General features: G+C 45.5%; 1 protein-coding gene across 1 annotated transcript in view; it reads right to left on the bottom strand.

Moving 5' to 3' along the window:
- Nucleotides 1-13,564, bottom strand: part of ABCA12 (ATP binding cassette subfamily A member 12) — a 127,920-nt gene that overhangs the window by 26,626 nt on the left and 87,730 nt on the right. Inside the window, exons 35-40 of the mRNA XM_045032666.1 lie at nt 12,147-12,399; nt 10,653-10,739; nt 9,563-9,656; nt 7,818-7,945; nt 6,570-6,657; nt 3,422-3,527 (exon numbers count right to left, since the gene is read on the bottom strand). Coding sequence (XP_044888601.1) covers nt 3,422-3,527; nt 6,570-6,657; nt 7,818-7,945; nt 9,563-9,656; nt 10,653-10,739; nt 12,147-12,399 — 756 coding nt within the window. The remainder of the gene's footprint in view (nt 1-3,421; nt 3,528-6,569; nt 6,658-7,817; nt 7,946-9,562; nt 9,657-10,652; nt 10,740-12,146; nt 12,400-13,564) is intronic.

Raw genomic sequence — 13,564 nt, forward strand, 5'->3', positions numbered from 1 at the left:
GTTTCAGGGGAGGAAAGGGCTGAAACAAAGCTCGAACTTTCCAAAAGGGAAGGTTTTGATTTTTTCATTTCAAAGCGACTTTTTGTTTTAAAGTTTATTTTATATTATAAATTTTAACATAATTTAAAATAAAAAAGTCAAAATCAGAACAAAGTATTTCAATTGGCCTGATACTAATTTTTTTTTTCAAAATTTTTGTTGGAAAAGTTCATCTCACAGGAAATTTTTGTTTTTGTTTCATTATAATCCATAATGAAAACAAATTTCACAATGTTAGAATTTCCCCTGGAACGGACATTCTGAGTTTTGACCTGCTCTAACAAACATAAAAGGCCATTTCCAGAAAGCTCGGGGACAGATTAGAATAAAATGGCTCCCCGAGCAGAAGACCGGTTTGGGAAATATGTTTCAACTGTCCTTCATTGTGAAGGACGTCACTCATGTTTAAGGCCAAAGTTACCTGTTTTCCACATAAATTCGGCACACCCTTACCTTTAGTGTTCAAAATCATGTAAACTAGAAATAAAGAATGGTGGCAGATATTTCTTCATGTTAAAGGGACAGATCCTGCAGCACTTTGGGTTTCCTGCTCAAATAAGTTTTGTGTCCCTCATTTGGGGTCTCACCCCATGTCCCACGCTGGGGCCTTGGCATTTTCAAAGGTACATTTGTGGAGGATGTAGCGGGGTGACCACCCGCTCCTGCCTGGAAGGGGTTGGAAAAGCCCCGCACAGGGCAAGGTAAAACCCTGGTTCATTGTGGGAAGTGGCTGCAGCTGGGGCCACACTCCAAACTGAGCAACAGGGCCTTATAAGAAGGCCAGGGGAGCCAGGAGCAGTCTCCCTCTGCCTGTAGAGGGAGAAGGGCCTGGCTGCAGGGAGCTAGTGACAAAGTACCTGAGTGAAGCGGGGCTGGGGACAGGCTGAGGAGCTGGGGAGCTCCAGCCTGGAAAGCCCCAGGCTGTGGCCTTGCATAAGGTCAATAGGTACCGGGGGGTTGCAGCGGGCAGCCCAGGGGTAGGCCAAGGCAGCAGGTCCAAACCCTCCTTGCCAGCGATGAGGAAGCAGATACTGCAGTCTGCCCCAGGGCGTGGGGCTAGACCATGACTGGCAGTAGCCGTATACTGAGGCAAGGTGAGAATAGTGGGTGGGGGTTCCCCTGGGAGGGGGAGACCCTGAAGCTAAAAGGGGTTACTGTGGGGGGGCAGCACCCCAGATAAAGGGGCACCGGGTCCTGGGAGGGCCATGGGGGCCAGAGGACAGGCAGATTACCGGCCTGCAGAGGGAGTTCCGGAGATGGAATGAGCTAATTCCTGAAAGTCACCAGCAGGATGCGCCACAGGGGTAAGTCTGCACGTCTACAGGGGACCCTCTGACTATGTCTGCTCATTCCCACTCCTGGCATGGACCACTCCGTATTTTGGATAAGGCTTGATGAGTAAGCACTGCTGGTGGAATACTCAGCTCAGCCTGAGTAGCTCACTGATGATTGGGGAGGGGAATCTTCCCCAGTATATCACCACACTCTCTCTCCATGGCCAGGATTCACCCTTGGACAACTAAGTTGGTCTGGGACCGTCCTGCTGGGGAGATGGCCTGTGGCTCTGTGCCATACTGCTGCAGCAGAGAGGAGCTGGAGCCCATCTGTATTTAAAAAAGGGGGCTGCCAGATGGGCCCTTCCCACTTGGGGATTTGCTCCCACACTGAGTGTGAAATAGCTGGGCCCCGCTGACCTGAGAGGGCGGGTGTTTCAGGTATGATGGAGGTGGCTGTGGGGCCGGGGAGTTGGTTTTGCTTGGCAAGAAGATGAGTGCTGAGGGAGTTGGCCATGTGAAAGCTGGCTGGTGATTATTATGCAGTGATGGGGAAAGAAAACTGAGCAGATGTTTTGCCTTTCTATTTAGGATTATATTAGATTGTAAGCCCCTTGGGGACGAGGCCATCTTTTTGTGCTGCGTTTGTACAGCACCTAGCACAATGGGGCCCTAGTCTCTGGCTCCTATGCGCTGTGCTAATACACATAATACATCATTATAATAGTAGTTGTGTTTTTAATTATTGTCAAGGAGGCCCAGAGCTTCAAACAGGCCTTCCTTCTCTGTTGGATTTACCTTTTAATGCATCCATAAATAAAGAACTTTATGTTTTCAAGCAAAATGACCTTCCAGACAGTTTCCCCGGAGTGTGATCCTTCAGCAGGAACACAAGCCGTCTGACACGAGAGAGGCCAGGAGAGACTAGAATGTGGCAGAACGGCCGGTGTTTGCTGAAGCAAGTCACTTGATAAGTGAGTTCTGAACTCTTGTGAGGCCCCATAATCGAATAAGACGTTCTACTCTCTCAATCTATAGATACAGGCGGTATCGACACTCGGCATGTTTTACTGGTATACCAATATGGTTACGCTATGCTGGCAAAGTGCTCCTACTGTGGATATAGCTATCTCAACAAATCGGCACTTTGACCAAAGTAGTAAAGCTCTGCCCCATGAGTGGAACAAGCTATACACTGGTAAAAACACCTCTTTGTTGACTATGAGAGTTTTACAGCATATACCAGGAGAAGTCTGTAGTGTAGACCTGGCCATAGGCAAACACACACACACACACACACACACACACACACACACACACACACCCCAGTATGCCTGTATTACACACATAATATGGATGGAACAAACAGTGCAGTAGAGTATGAAGGTTTATCAGCATGAATTTGGGACGCTGCATGACATCAGTGAGGCAAAGCTAAGCAGGTCATTCCAAATGAATGCTGATAAACCTTTACGCTCCACTTCACCACTATGCATTCGGTATATACCACATGTTACAGACAAACTACTTCAGGGATGTGTGAGAATATTTTTGCATCTCTCCCCCCAACATATACACCTGTAAAATAAAATGCTTTAATTACCATAAGTCCAACAATGGACAGCTCAGAGAGAGAAAAACATTAAATCTAACACACCACTGGAAGCAACCTAAAGTATCCTTTCTTTGCATAGAAATGTCACATCTTTACAGTCAGCTGTCTTGATGCTGAGGTGGAAGTCAATACTAGGCAGAAGCCCTTGCTGCTTGTGGGAGAAGGAAAGCCTATTTTTAAGGTTTTACCTGGTCCCCTCCCCTGTTCCTAGAAATAGACATGTGAAATATTGACACTCTTTAAAGGAAATTGAATTGAATCAACATTAGTAGACATGGCCCCACTGAAGTCAATGGACGTTTCACCACTGACTTTAGTGGGGCCAAAATTTCATCCAGGGGATAAGTTTCCTTCTAGTTTAAATTGGCACAGCTCCATTTTACACCAGGAATGAATCTGGCCCACCCACTATAGTCTTCTCTCTGCAGATAGAGAACTGGGCCCCCTTCACATGAGGCAGCATGAGCTGCATCAAGGGTTGGTTAGCACCTACCATATTTGGAAGACTCGTTTTTCGGCATGTTCGCTCTAAGAATGAAGTTGTTGAGGCTGTTGAGGTAGGCTGGAAGGCTGTGATACCCCTCTGGATTATACCACACCTGTACTCGATTGGGAAACAAGAACAGGCAGAAAATCATTGCCAAGAACAGTGGTTTCTTCCATTTGGACAAATGAATGCATCCGTAACTCATACTAAAAACAGTAGTAGTAAAAACATTTGCTAAAGCTGAGCCATCTACAAAGTAAGGGCCAGCGACTCAATCATGCAAGATTCTGAGTCCCTTAGCCCAGATCCTACAATGCACCTAAGAATGTGACTAGTTCCATCGACTTCTATAAGATCTAGTCCAGTTGCCTTCAGATAGACAAGAAACACATGCCAGTTGCTAATGGTTTATGTTAATGGTGTCTGGGGCATTACACATCCTGACACTTTGCTTTTCCACAGTCAGTGCTTTTGCTTTTCAGTAATGCCAGTGGCTGGTATTTTCAAAGAGACCTATTTAAGTGAAGTGCCCACTGGACACCCAATTGTTCCAGGGAAGAAAAATTGTGAAAACAGCACCTTGTTGTTTAACAGCTGTGCCCCCTGTGATAAATTCTGCTCTCGTTTACACTGGTATAAATTCAGAGGAACTGAAGGGAGAACAGAATATGGAATATACACTTTGTGTACTACACGTTCTATCTGCTTATGTTAGCGACACATGTATGTTTTTTAACTCCCATTAGCCCTGCAAAGCCAGTGCTGCTACGGGAAAAGGGAGCTGGCTTGTGCCCTATCACCTGAACTGTTAACAAGGGCGAGTCTTTACCTAGAGATGGTGCCCCTTTCTACTCCTAAAACCCTACGAAAAACCAACCAAACGTAAAAAACCCACCACCTTTACCCCAAGCAGAGTTTTTACTCTGAAAATGAGACATGCCAGAGACTCCATGAAGTCCACTAAGGACTTTGCTGTTGATTTTACATGGAAGGCACCCAGATATCCTGGTGATGAGCAGCAGTATAAACCTCTAAGATCATTGTACATCTCAACTGCACTTGATCTACAGTTAAATTGGGGCTTCTGGGGATGAATGAATGACCCAGCCTGGTTGTCTCATCTTACACTTAGATTGTAAACTCTTTGGGAGTCTTTTCCCCGGCTAATGAGATTCCAATACCTGACTGGAGTCTCGAAGTGTTACCGCAAGACAAATAACAACAAACAGCACTAACTCTGAGACTGCCCGCTGAGGCTGAGGGGCTGGCGGTTAGATAAAAGCACCTTTTCACCCGCAAGCTGAGCGGTTTGTTCTGAAAGTTACTGAGACAATGAACTCTATGGAACCACACAATTCCATTTTTTATGAAGCCACATCTCGGAGCAGAACTGCCCTTGAAGGAACACTGTCGTGGCTATGAGGATGTACGTGAATTTACCAGATCTTGACAGTTCCCATACTGTGCCTCTTTTATTTCAGAGTCCAATCATGGATTTTTTCATGCCGATTTATACTTGTTACAACGTTTTTACAGAGATGAGGAAGCCCAATGGGTAAATCTGAGTGCATTAAAGAAACAAGCTGGCTGCAGTGAGGGTCCATCCCGCTCCCTCAAAGGGCAGATGTGGTTGTTAGCATGGCATTGCCATTCACGGGTAGGTAGGAAAGAATACAACGAGTAACACCCATAATGACTAAGAGAGGGAAGATGGAGAAAAGAGCAGACAGGGACCAGGGCTGCCGAGAGCGGGTTCGGGCCCCAGTGAAAAAAATTTTTCAGGCCCCCCAGCAAGGGCAGACCAGCCTAACGGGGCCAACAAAGCCGGTCCCCGGGCCCCCTTCTGGACCGCTGGGCCCCGGTAATTTGTACCGGCTTCCCCCCCTCTCATCGGCCCTGTCAGGGACACACAAAATAAGGGAAGGAAACAGACAATTTTTAGTTCATTGGCCCATGCAAGCGGCCGATTTCGGGATGGATTTACCACCTGCATGCAATCCAGAAAAGATTACCGTATTTCTTGAAATAGCCCAATATTCAGTTGGTCTTCTCTGTCTTGCTACATTAAAAAACAAGCAGCCCCATGACTAAGTACAAATGACTCTACACTACCGCGCAGATTGCGCCCCCTTTACTCACACTGGTTTTCAGTTACTCACCCAGCGAGGAGTCTATGGGTCTACTCACATGAGCTCACTGATGTGCCTAAGAGAGACACATCTGGCACTCTGTTAGGTAGTATTCTAGGAGGCAGGGCATTTGTTATCTGCAGCAACAGTTGATTTAAAAGAACTAACACAGTTGCATTTGTAATGCCTGAGCACTAGCACACTATGCAGCAAACTGTCCAGAGCAGTTCAAGCGAAGGCCAAACAAGGCTTTTTAATATGAGGCGTGGAGAGTCTGCATAGGAGTTTGATTGATGACCAGGGTAGAGCTGAGGGGAGAAGAGGGTTTCCTGGGCAAAGCCCAGGGACTGCTTCTGTTACTGGGAGGAGCTTGCCCAGCTTGCCCTCATAACAGATGGTGTGTGAGCAGTCTAGAACTGACCTAACCCTAACCCTAACCCTGACTCTGACCCTAACCCTAACCGGCACTGCTAGAGGGCAGGATATAATGGCTTGAGCAGCACTGAAAGATCCCTCTAGAGGGCACTCTTGCTGTCATTCTGGATCCCCTTGGTGCACCTTCTGTGCCGCAGAGGTGCCCTGGCGGAGAAGATGCAGAGTGAGGGAATGGGGTGGAGGCAGGAGGAGAGGACAGGCGTCCTGGCGAGGCCAGGCTAGGTGAGCCGTTACTGGAGCAAAGCCGCAGCGGCTGGGGAGAGTCGGGGCCTGTGGAAGTGAAGAGCTGGGCTCTGGGTGGTGCAGGTTGTGGATGCAGCAAGAGTAACAGAGTTAGGGGGAGCTGAGGGGTACAGTGTCCCTCCCTTCACCAGTGGAGATAAATCCAGTTCCTTCAATTTCTTTTTCCCTCCTTCATTCTCTATGTATTTCCTTTGTGTTAATGGTAATCTAGAGGAGTTCTGTGCTTGCTCAGTAATGCCCCTAAAACACACAAGGACATTAATCTTGCTTCCCCTTCATTTAGCAATGGAAGTTTCAGGCGCCTGCCCGCTTGGCACTCCTGCACTGCAGCAGGAGGCATTCATTACCTTAGTTAGTGTTCTGTTTGCAGGCACTGGGCGTATATCAAACTTGAGGTCAGTAGTCAAAGGCAACCCAAAGCTCCAGCCGCCATATCTGCGTGGTAAACAATACAGCGAAATGCATTATTGTCATTGGAAAGATGCCGGGTTAGATCCTCAGCAGGTGTGAACGGCATTAGTTCTGCTGAAGTCACTGGACGTGCGTCAATTTTTCCTGGGGCCTCCAGGCACTATACAATGAATGATCATCACAGGCGTCACCTTGGATTCACACAGGTGCAGGTGAGAACAGGATTTTGGCCAGTGTTTGTAGTGTGACCCAGTTAACACTGCTGCAGGAGCTTTTACTTTTGAAAAGAAAGTAAAGAGACAACAATTCAGCTAAGTCCTGATCTGTGTCGATAGACACGATTCTGAAATGCATTTTTGGTTGCTGCAGAGTCACGCTATTTTTCTACCCTCTTTAGTGGTACAATTCCACATTTGTGGAAGATTTGCATGGAAGGTGAACAGTTCCCTTTCAATCAGTATGGACAGTAGGTTTTCCCTTGACTAATTTAACTGTACATTTAATTTTGCACTTTGGCATTTTACACACACAAACCCAACTTGTGCTAAACAGTGCCGGCTAGCATCAGGCCCTGATTTAGCAAAGCGGTTTAAGCATGTACTTAATCTTAACTTCAGTGGACTGAAGCACACATCTGAAATGAAGCACCCCCTTTAGATTCTGTGTTGAATGAGAGTTTAGGTGCACAATCTCTGTACAAGTCTTGCTTAACTGGGTATTCTGCCAGATTTCTTTCCTTAAAGTTTCTATATTGGACAAAGGCTTTAATTCAAAATCCATCAGAGTAAAGGGGGGGGGGTGCCCATTACAGCTGCACCTTTCAGTAGTTATGCATATGCTTTAAGACACGTGCACGCCTGCCTTAGCAAAATACTTGGTGCAGCCAACATGGAGTCCCACCACACTTTAAAGTAACCACCTTGTGCCTATCGCTTGATCATTGCCTGTTAGGTTCACTCCCTCTGGGGCACCAGGCATTGGCCACTGTCGGTAGACAGGATACTGGGCTAGATGGACCTTTGGTCTGACCCAGTACGGCCGTTTTTATGTTCTTATGTTCTTAAGCAACATGAGAAATGAATATAAAATGGCTGCTTTTCTAAAGGAGAATCAAACACATAAGAAGCCACTGGCCAGTGATACAGAGGACAAAGCGAAAGAGAAGAAATAATTGTACGCTCGACCTTTTCTGGAGGAAATCTTTGGCAGTTGCTAGAAGGTACATTTCTACATCATGCCCAGTAAGATTATAAATCATCCGAGAGGAAAAAGTTCTTTTGTGAGGTGGGGAGAAGTCAATCTTTGGACACGTCTGAAAACAAAGTTAAAAAATTGTTGCTTTAATTAAAAACATCACAAGGCAAAATTTACATTTTCCCCTCAAGGGTCAATTCTTAACAAAGACCGGAGTCCGGTGCTCTGTAGCACTGGGACATACATTCTGATTAGTGCCCCGGTTCAGCAAAACTCTTACATGTGTGCCTTAGTTTAAGCACAGGCTTAAGTCCACCCCTATTTGGCTAAACACATGCTGAAGTGCCATTGAAATCAATGAGATTTGGACACGAGCTTGACCCTACCTACACTCTCACGTGTTTTGCTGAACTGAGGCCTAGCAAAGTTATCAGGACCTCAGAATTACTGTGATTCAGACAAGCACCCACACTGTTTGGGTGTTTATCTGTAGGGCGCCCATCTCCAAGCATCTCCCCCTGCAATGAGTTCTCCATCCCTTGCTGTCACCCATATTCTGTAGGTACCCGTGCCATGCAAATAAACAAATACTAGGTAATAATAATGATAATGTATGAGACAAGGCACAGTAAAAGTGGCTGGATCCAGACTTCTGCACAACGTTTATATTCTTGATGGTGAATGCCAATAATAGAGTACTTTCATCTAACGAGAATATTCTAATGAATGCAATTATCCTCTTGCATACATGCTCTCCTCTGTTAAATGGGACCATCAAGCAACATTGAAGAATACCATTAAAACCTTTTCCGCTGGAGGTAGGTAAATACAGAAGGCAGCCCCAAAAGTGTGTGACTGATCCTTGGAGCGTGGTATTTAATCCCCCTGCTCCGGCCAAAATTTTCTAAGTGATTTCAGCGCTTGTCGAGGGTGCTAAATTGACATCCCTGGAGAATGCAGTCTTCTGTTCATCTACAGATCAGGTTCAGCACATGAGGAAGCAGCAATTCCTTCCCCATCATCACCACTCCTCAACAATGTGCCTCTACCCTGATCTAGAGCAATGCTTCTAGACATCAGGGGTCAGATCCTGAGCTGGTGTAAAATGGCATAGCTACTCCAGTTGGCACCAACTGAGGATCTGGCCCAACAGATTAGTTCACCCTCTGTGCCTACTCAGCCCATGACCTCTCTGCTTAGACTTGCTACAAGGGTGCCATTTAATGTCAGCTTTGATGATAGTATCATGGGCCGGCAGCATGGTCCAGTGCAATGGGCACTGTACTGAGACTCAGAAGGCCTGGGTTCCTTCACATCCCTGTGCCTCTGATTTGTGGAGTTTAAAGCCACAAGGGATCATATCATCTCGTCAGACCTATTTCACCTCCACCCTTTGTCCATTTAGGTCCCGTTCCTGCAAACACATTGAAATCATTGGGGCTACTCACGGTAGGAGAGCTAAACAGATGCGTTAAGTGATTGCAGGAACGGGGCCTTGGGCGGTAAGCAAACTGGGACAGCCTCTCACTATGTTTGTGCATCACCCCCAGCCTGGGATCCCAGTTACGGCCTCTAGGAGCTACTTACTGTAACACAAGCTTGAATGAATCTGAAGCAGCGACCTGGCGGTAATGAGTCCCCAGTCACAATGCCAGGCCTGTGAGCCATGTGAGCCGAGGTACCTCTTGAGTGTTTTAAATTTACTCTCCCCCATTAAAGTTTAACTCAACTTTACCTGGCTGCTGTCTGTGCAGTTGCATGCAGAATATCTAGTACTCTGGTTTCCATGGAATATCCACTGGCCAAGCATGCTGTCGTTCAAACACACCCTGAAAATGAGCACACGTTACCCTGAGGTTTTCTGTATACAGGCAAGCAGGTGACATGTAATTGCACCATGGCAGAGTCCTAGTGAATGGAATGAAGATGACAGAGCACACGTAGCACATTGCAGAGATTGTTGTTTTTCCTTGGGCCCGGATGCTTCTCGGGAAGTGCTGAGCATCCATCAGCTCCTACTGACTTCACTGGGGGCTCCGGTTGCTTAGCTCTGCTGATGAGGCGCTTGGCCTCGTTCCTTAGTGGTTCTTGCTGTCCCCTAGCAAGCAGTCTATGAAGTTAACATGAAGAGGCCAAAATTATCTTACAAAAGAAACATAACCCCACTCTCAGGGGTGTTGCATTAATTGGATAGTCCTCTGATGGCTGACAAATTGTGTCTAGGCAGCACAAATATTTATCTGCATGGCACACAATGTACTAAGTCACTCAGGAATTATTAGCAGCTACTGCACTGACCTCTTGAAGACTGAGCAGCAAAATCCCAGGTAACCCCACCCTCTGCCCACTCAGCCAAAAGATATGAGAATTTTCAAGCTTGGATGTTTACCTGGCCTCCGGGGCTAGACTGTGATAGGCTTCCTCATGTTGAGTAGTACCCAAGGTGTTAGTACTGGTCTATATTTACTACAGGGTAGCCCTTACCACCTAGGATGAGAACTTATTCATGTGAGTAAATTCAGTGAAGTCCGTGGTAAGTAAGTGCTCACCACAGTGAGTGAGGGCTGCACAATCTAGTCCTTTGAGATTAGCACAGCTTGATTTTCTTTGTAAGTGTAAGGAGTTTTAAAATCAGATTGCTTCAAAACGTGAGTCTATCTTTGGGAACTCTGGCAAGAGATGAAGCCTTTTTTGATGTGACTCCAGGGTATGAAAACTTTGCAGATGATCAAAGAATGTTATTAATACCTGACAGTTATTAATTTTATGTCATTTCCTTTTTGCAGATTAGGAATTTAAAAAGAAGGAGACGAAGAACTACTTACGAATTGCTTTCATTCAAGCATGTGTTATCTGTTCCAGGGAAAGAAAGCATCGAAGCAACTAAAGCATCTGTGGTCTCATTAAAGTTCCTAAGATTTAACAAAGAAAGAGAAAAGTGTTCAAGATACTTTCATTATGGACCCAGTAGTAAAAACCCATCCACCGAATGAAATAAGGATTGGAAATGAATTATTTTAGGCCCTGGTGCTGCAAAGTACTTAAGTACGTGTGTAACTTTAAGAATAAGAATCGTTCCACTGGTTTCCATTGGACTGCTCATATGCTTAAAGTTACATATATGCTTCAGTGTTGTGCTGAATGCAGGCCTGAGGGGGGTTGCTTTGGCATATACAATTATGGCTGTTCTGAATTTCATTTCAAATGAGAACCATTTATTGTGATTTCAGGTAGAACAGGTACATGTCTCCATTCTCACCTCCATCATTTCCCCCATCTTCTGTGAAGCCAAAAAACTCTAGTCCACTCAAAGAAGAGCCTCCCTCCAAACCCATCTATCTGGCAGTGTTTGTCTGAAACAATCCACCCTGTTAGCAGGAATAGGTCATGCTGGGAATGGAGGATGTGAGTTCTGCTGACTCACTGAGGCAGGTGGCTTCGGCTTCCCGCCCCACCCAAATAGCAGTTGGCTAGAAAGAGAGGACATGAGCGGTGCTAAGGTAGGAACTCTAAGAACAACAAAGCAGTGGGGAGAAGGCTTGAGCTGAATTTGGTATTTCTAACTTAAGGACCAGGTCTACTGAAGACAGCCAGGAAACTTCATTATTGAATTAGAAAGCTGCACGTTACATTCATTTGAGTAACTGAGTTTTGGAGAAGTCGGGGGCTGGTTTTAAGCATAATGAAGTCTTTATGCTTAGGAAGACCTCAAGGCTTCAATAGGGAAGGGCTTACATACTGAAATCAAACCTCAGGTGTGGGGTTGGAGAGGAGACATGACTAAACTTTGGATAACTGAGAGGTTTGGTTAAGTGAGGCCTAGATAATGGAGCCTCTGCTTTTTTATGAAGATGGGAAGAGAGAGGCAGATGGGCCCACAACATGAGTGGGAGCTAGAATTCAGTCCCAGACCTGTAATCTTGAGGCCTGGAGCTGAAGGCCCCAGGGTTGGGAATAGGTACATCCCCTCTTCTCATTACAAAAAGGAAGTGAAATAGATCCCTTTGGGCAAGATGGCTGCTGTCAGAAGTGGATTTCAATGACAAATACAATAGACACCTTAGAGCACATACTTCAGAGTAATTCCTAGGGAGAGATTTTAAGTTATTCAAGCTATTTTTTTAAGCTTTCAGATTGCTGGGTTTAGCAAAACTGTTCTCCCAGACAGACCTGCTAGGACAATGACTTTATTATTACATGGTTTTCTGTGTAACACTTTTCCACTGGATTTGCTTGGTCACTCTCCTGACAGCACAATCTGCCATTTTATAAACAATCGGTAAAACGGGTTTAATAATAATAAAAAAAGAGAGATTTACCCAAAGAAATCTGCCTGCCCTGAGGAACCATACAGGGAGGGAGAAAGGTGGAGTTCTGGGTATTCAGCCACCTCAGTTCTCAATGTGCTGAGGCCCATGGCCACCGTCACAAAGATCACGGGTAGGATGCCCTGAGTAAAAAAGCCTTTCAAGTTCCGTCGGGTGTGGTGGAACCTCTTAATGAAAACAGCCGTTGTCTTCTTGAGCAGCAGTGGCAAACCGGTCACCCTTTTTGATCTGACCAGGGCTTGGTCTGTGCATGATAAAGAGAACCCCGCTTAGCACTTGACATTGTCAAAACACTTCACAGTTATGATTCAACCCCCCAACACCTCGTGAGGTAGGTAAACATTGCTGTTCCCATTTACAGATGGAGAGAATTGGGGCTAGAAGGCTAAATGATTTAACCAAGGCCAGAGTGTCAGAGCTGGGATTAGAACTCAGGCACCCCTAGATCAGGTCACTACATCACACCTCTCTTGCACAGACTCCTGCCAGTGTGTGAGAGGAACCAAGCCGTCTATCTGTTTTAAGTATTTATATGCTGCCCCAATTCCCCCTCCTGTGCTATCTGATCACCTCACAATCTTTAGTGCATTTATCCTCACAACGCTCTTGTGAGGTAGGGAAGTGCTATTAACCCCATTTTACAGACAGAGAATTGAGGCACAGTCTGACTAAGGCACAGATCCTCAAAAGTATTTAGGCACCTAACTTCTGTTCAAATCAGGATTTGGGCCGATGTGACTTGCCCAAGGTCACAGAGGAAGGCAATGCCACAGTACAGAACTGAACTCTGGTCACCCAAGTCACAGGGGAGTGTATGAACCATCCTTCCTCATTCCTTATCCCAGCGGTGAAATGCAAATAGCTTACATGTACAACTGTAACTGGCATAGGAAACCTACAGCTGTTCATATTTGCAAGTTTGATGTTTTCATCATTTAATAAATAATTTCTTAGACATACAAATCAATAATGAAACTTATCTGAAAATTGCAAACGAAGAAAAAGAACAAAGCATAGGAATTGTCATGTAAACTAATGGATAATTGCACAGAATAAGTTAAAAATGGAGACAAATCCTTGTACAGGATATTCTTCTCTAGTGGGTCCAGCAGAGTCTTCTTTGTAATGAAGCAAATATTACCGCATATACAATACAGCACGAAGCAAATAATGTTCAGTGCTCTCATTTGGAAGGGACGTAAAATCAGAGAAATGCAGGGCTGGAATTGAGTTTATACTTAATCCTACATCATCTAGTCCAGCCCTTTGCACTGAGGTAAGATTAAGCATAGCTAGACCAGGTATTTGTCTAATCTCTTCTTAAAAACCTCCAGAATTCCACAGCCCCCTTACGCAACCTATTCCAGTGTATAACCATCCTTATAGTTAGAAATTTTTTCCTAACAACT

The sequence above is a fragment of the Mauremys mutica genome, chromosome 10, assembly GCF_020497125.1.
Source record: "Mauremys mutica isolate MM-2020 ecotype Southern chromosome 10, ASM2049712v1, whole genome shotgun sequence".
Lineage (NCBI taxonomy): Eukaryota > Metazoa > Chordata > Testudines > Geoemydidae > Mauremys > Mauremys mutica.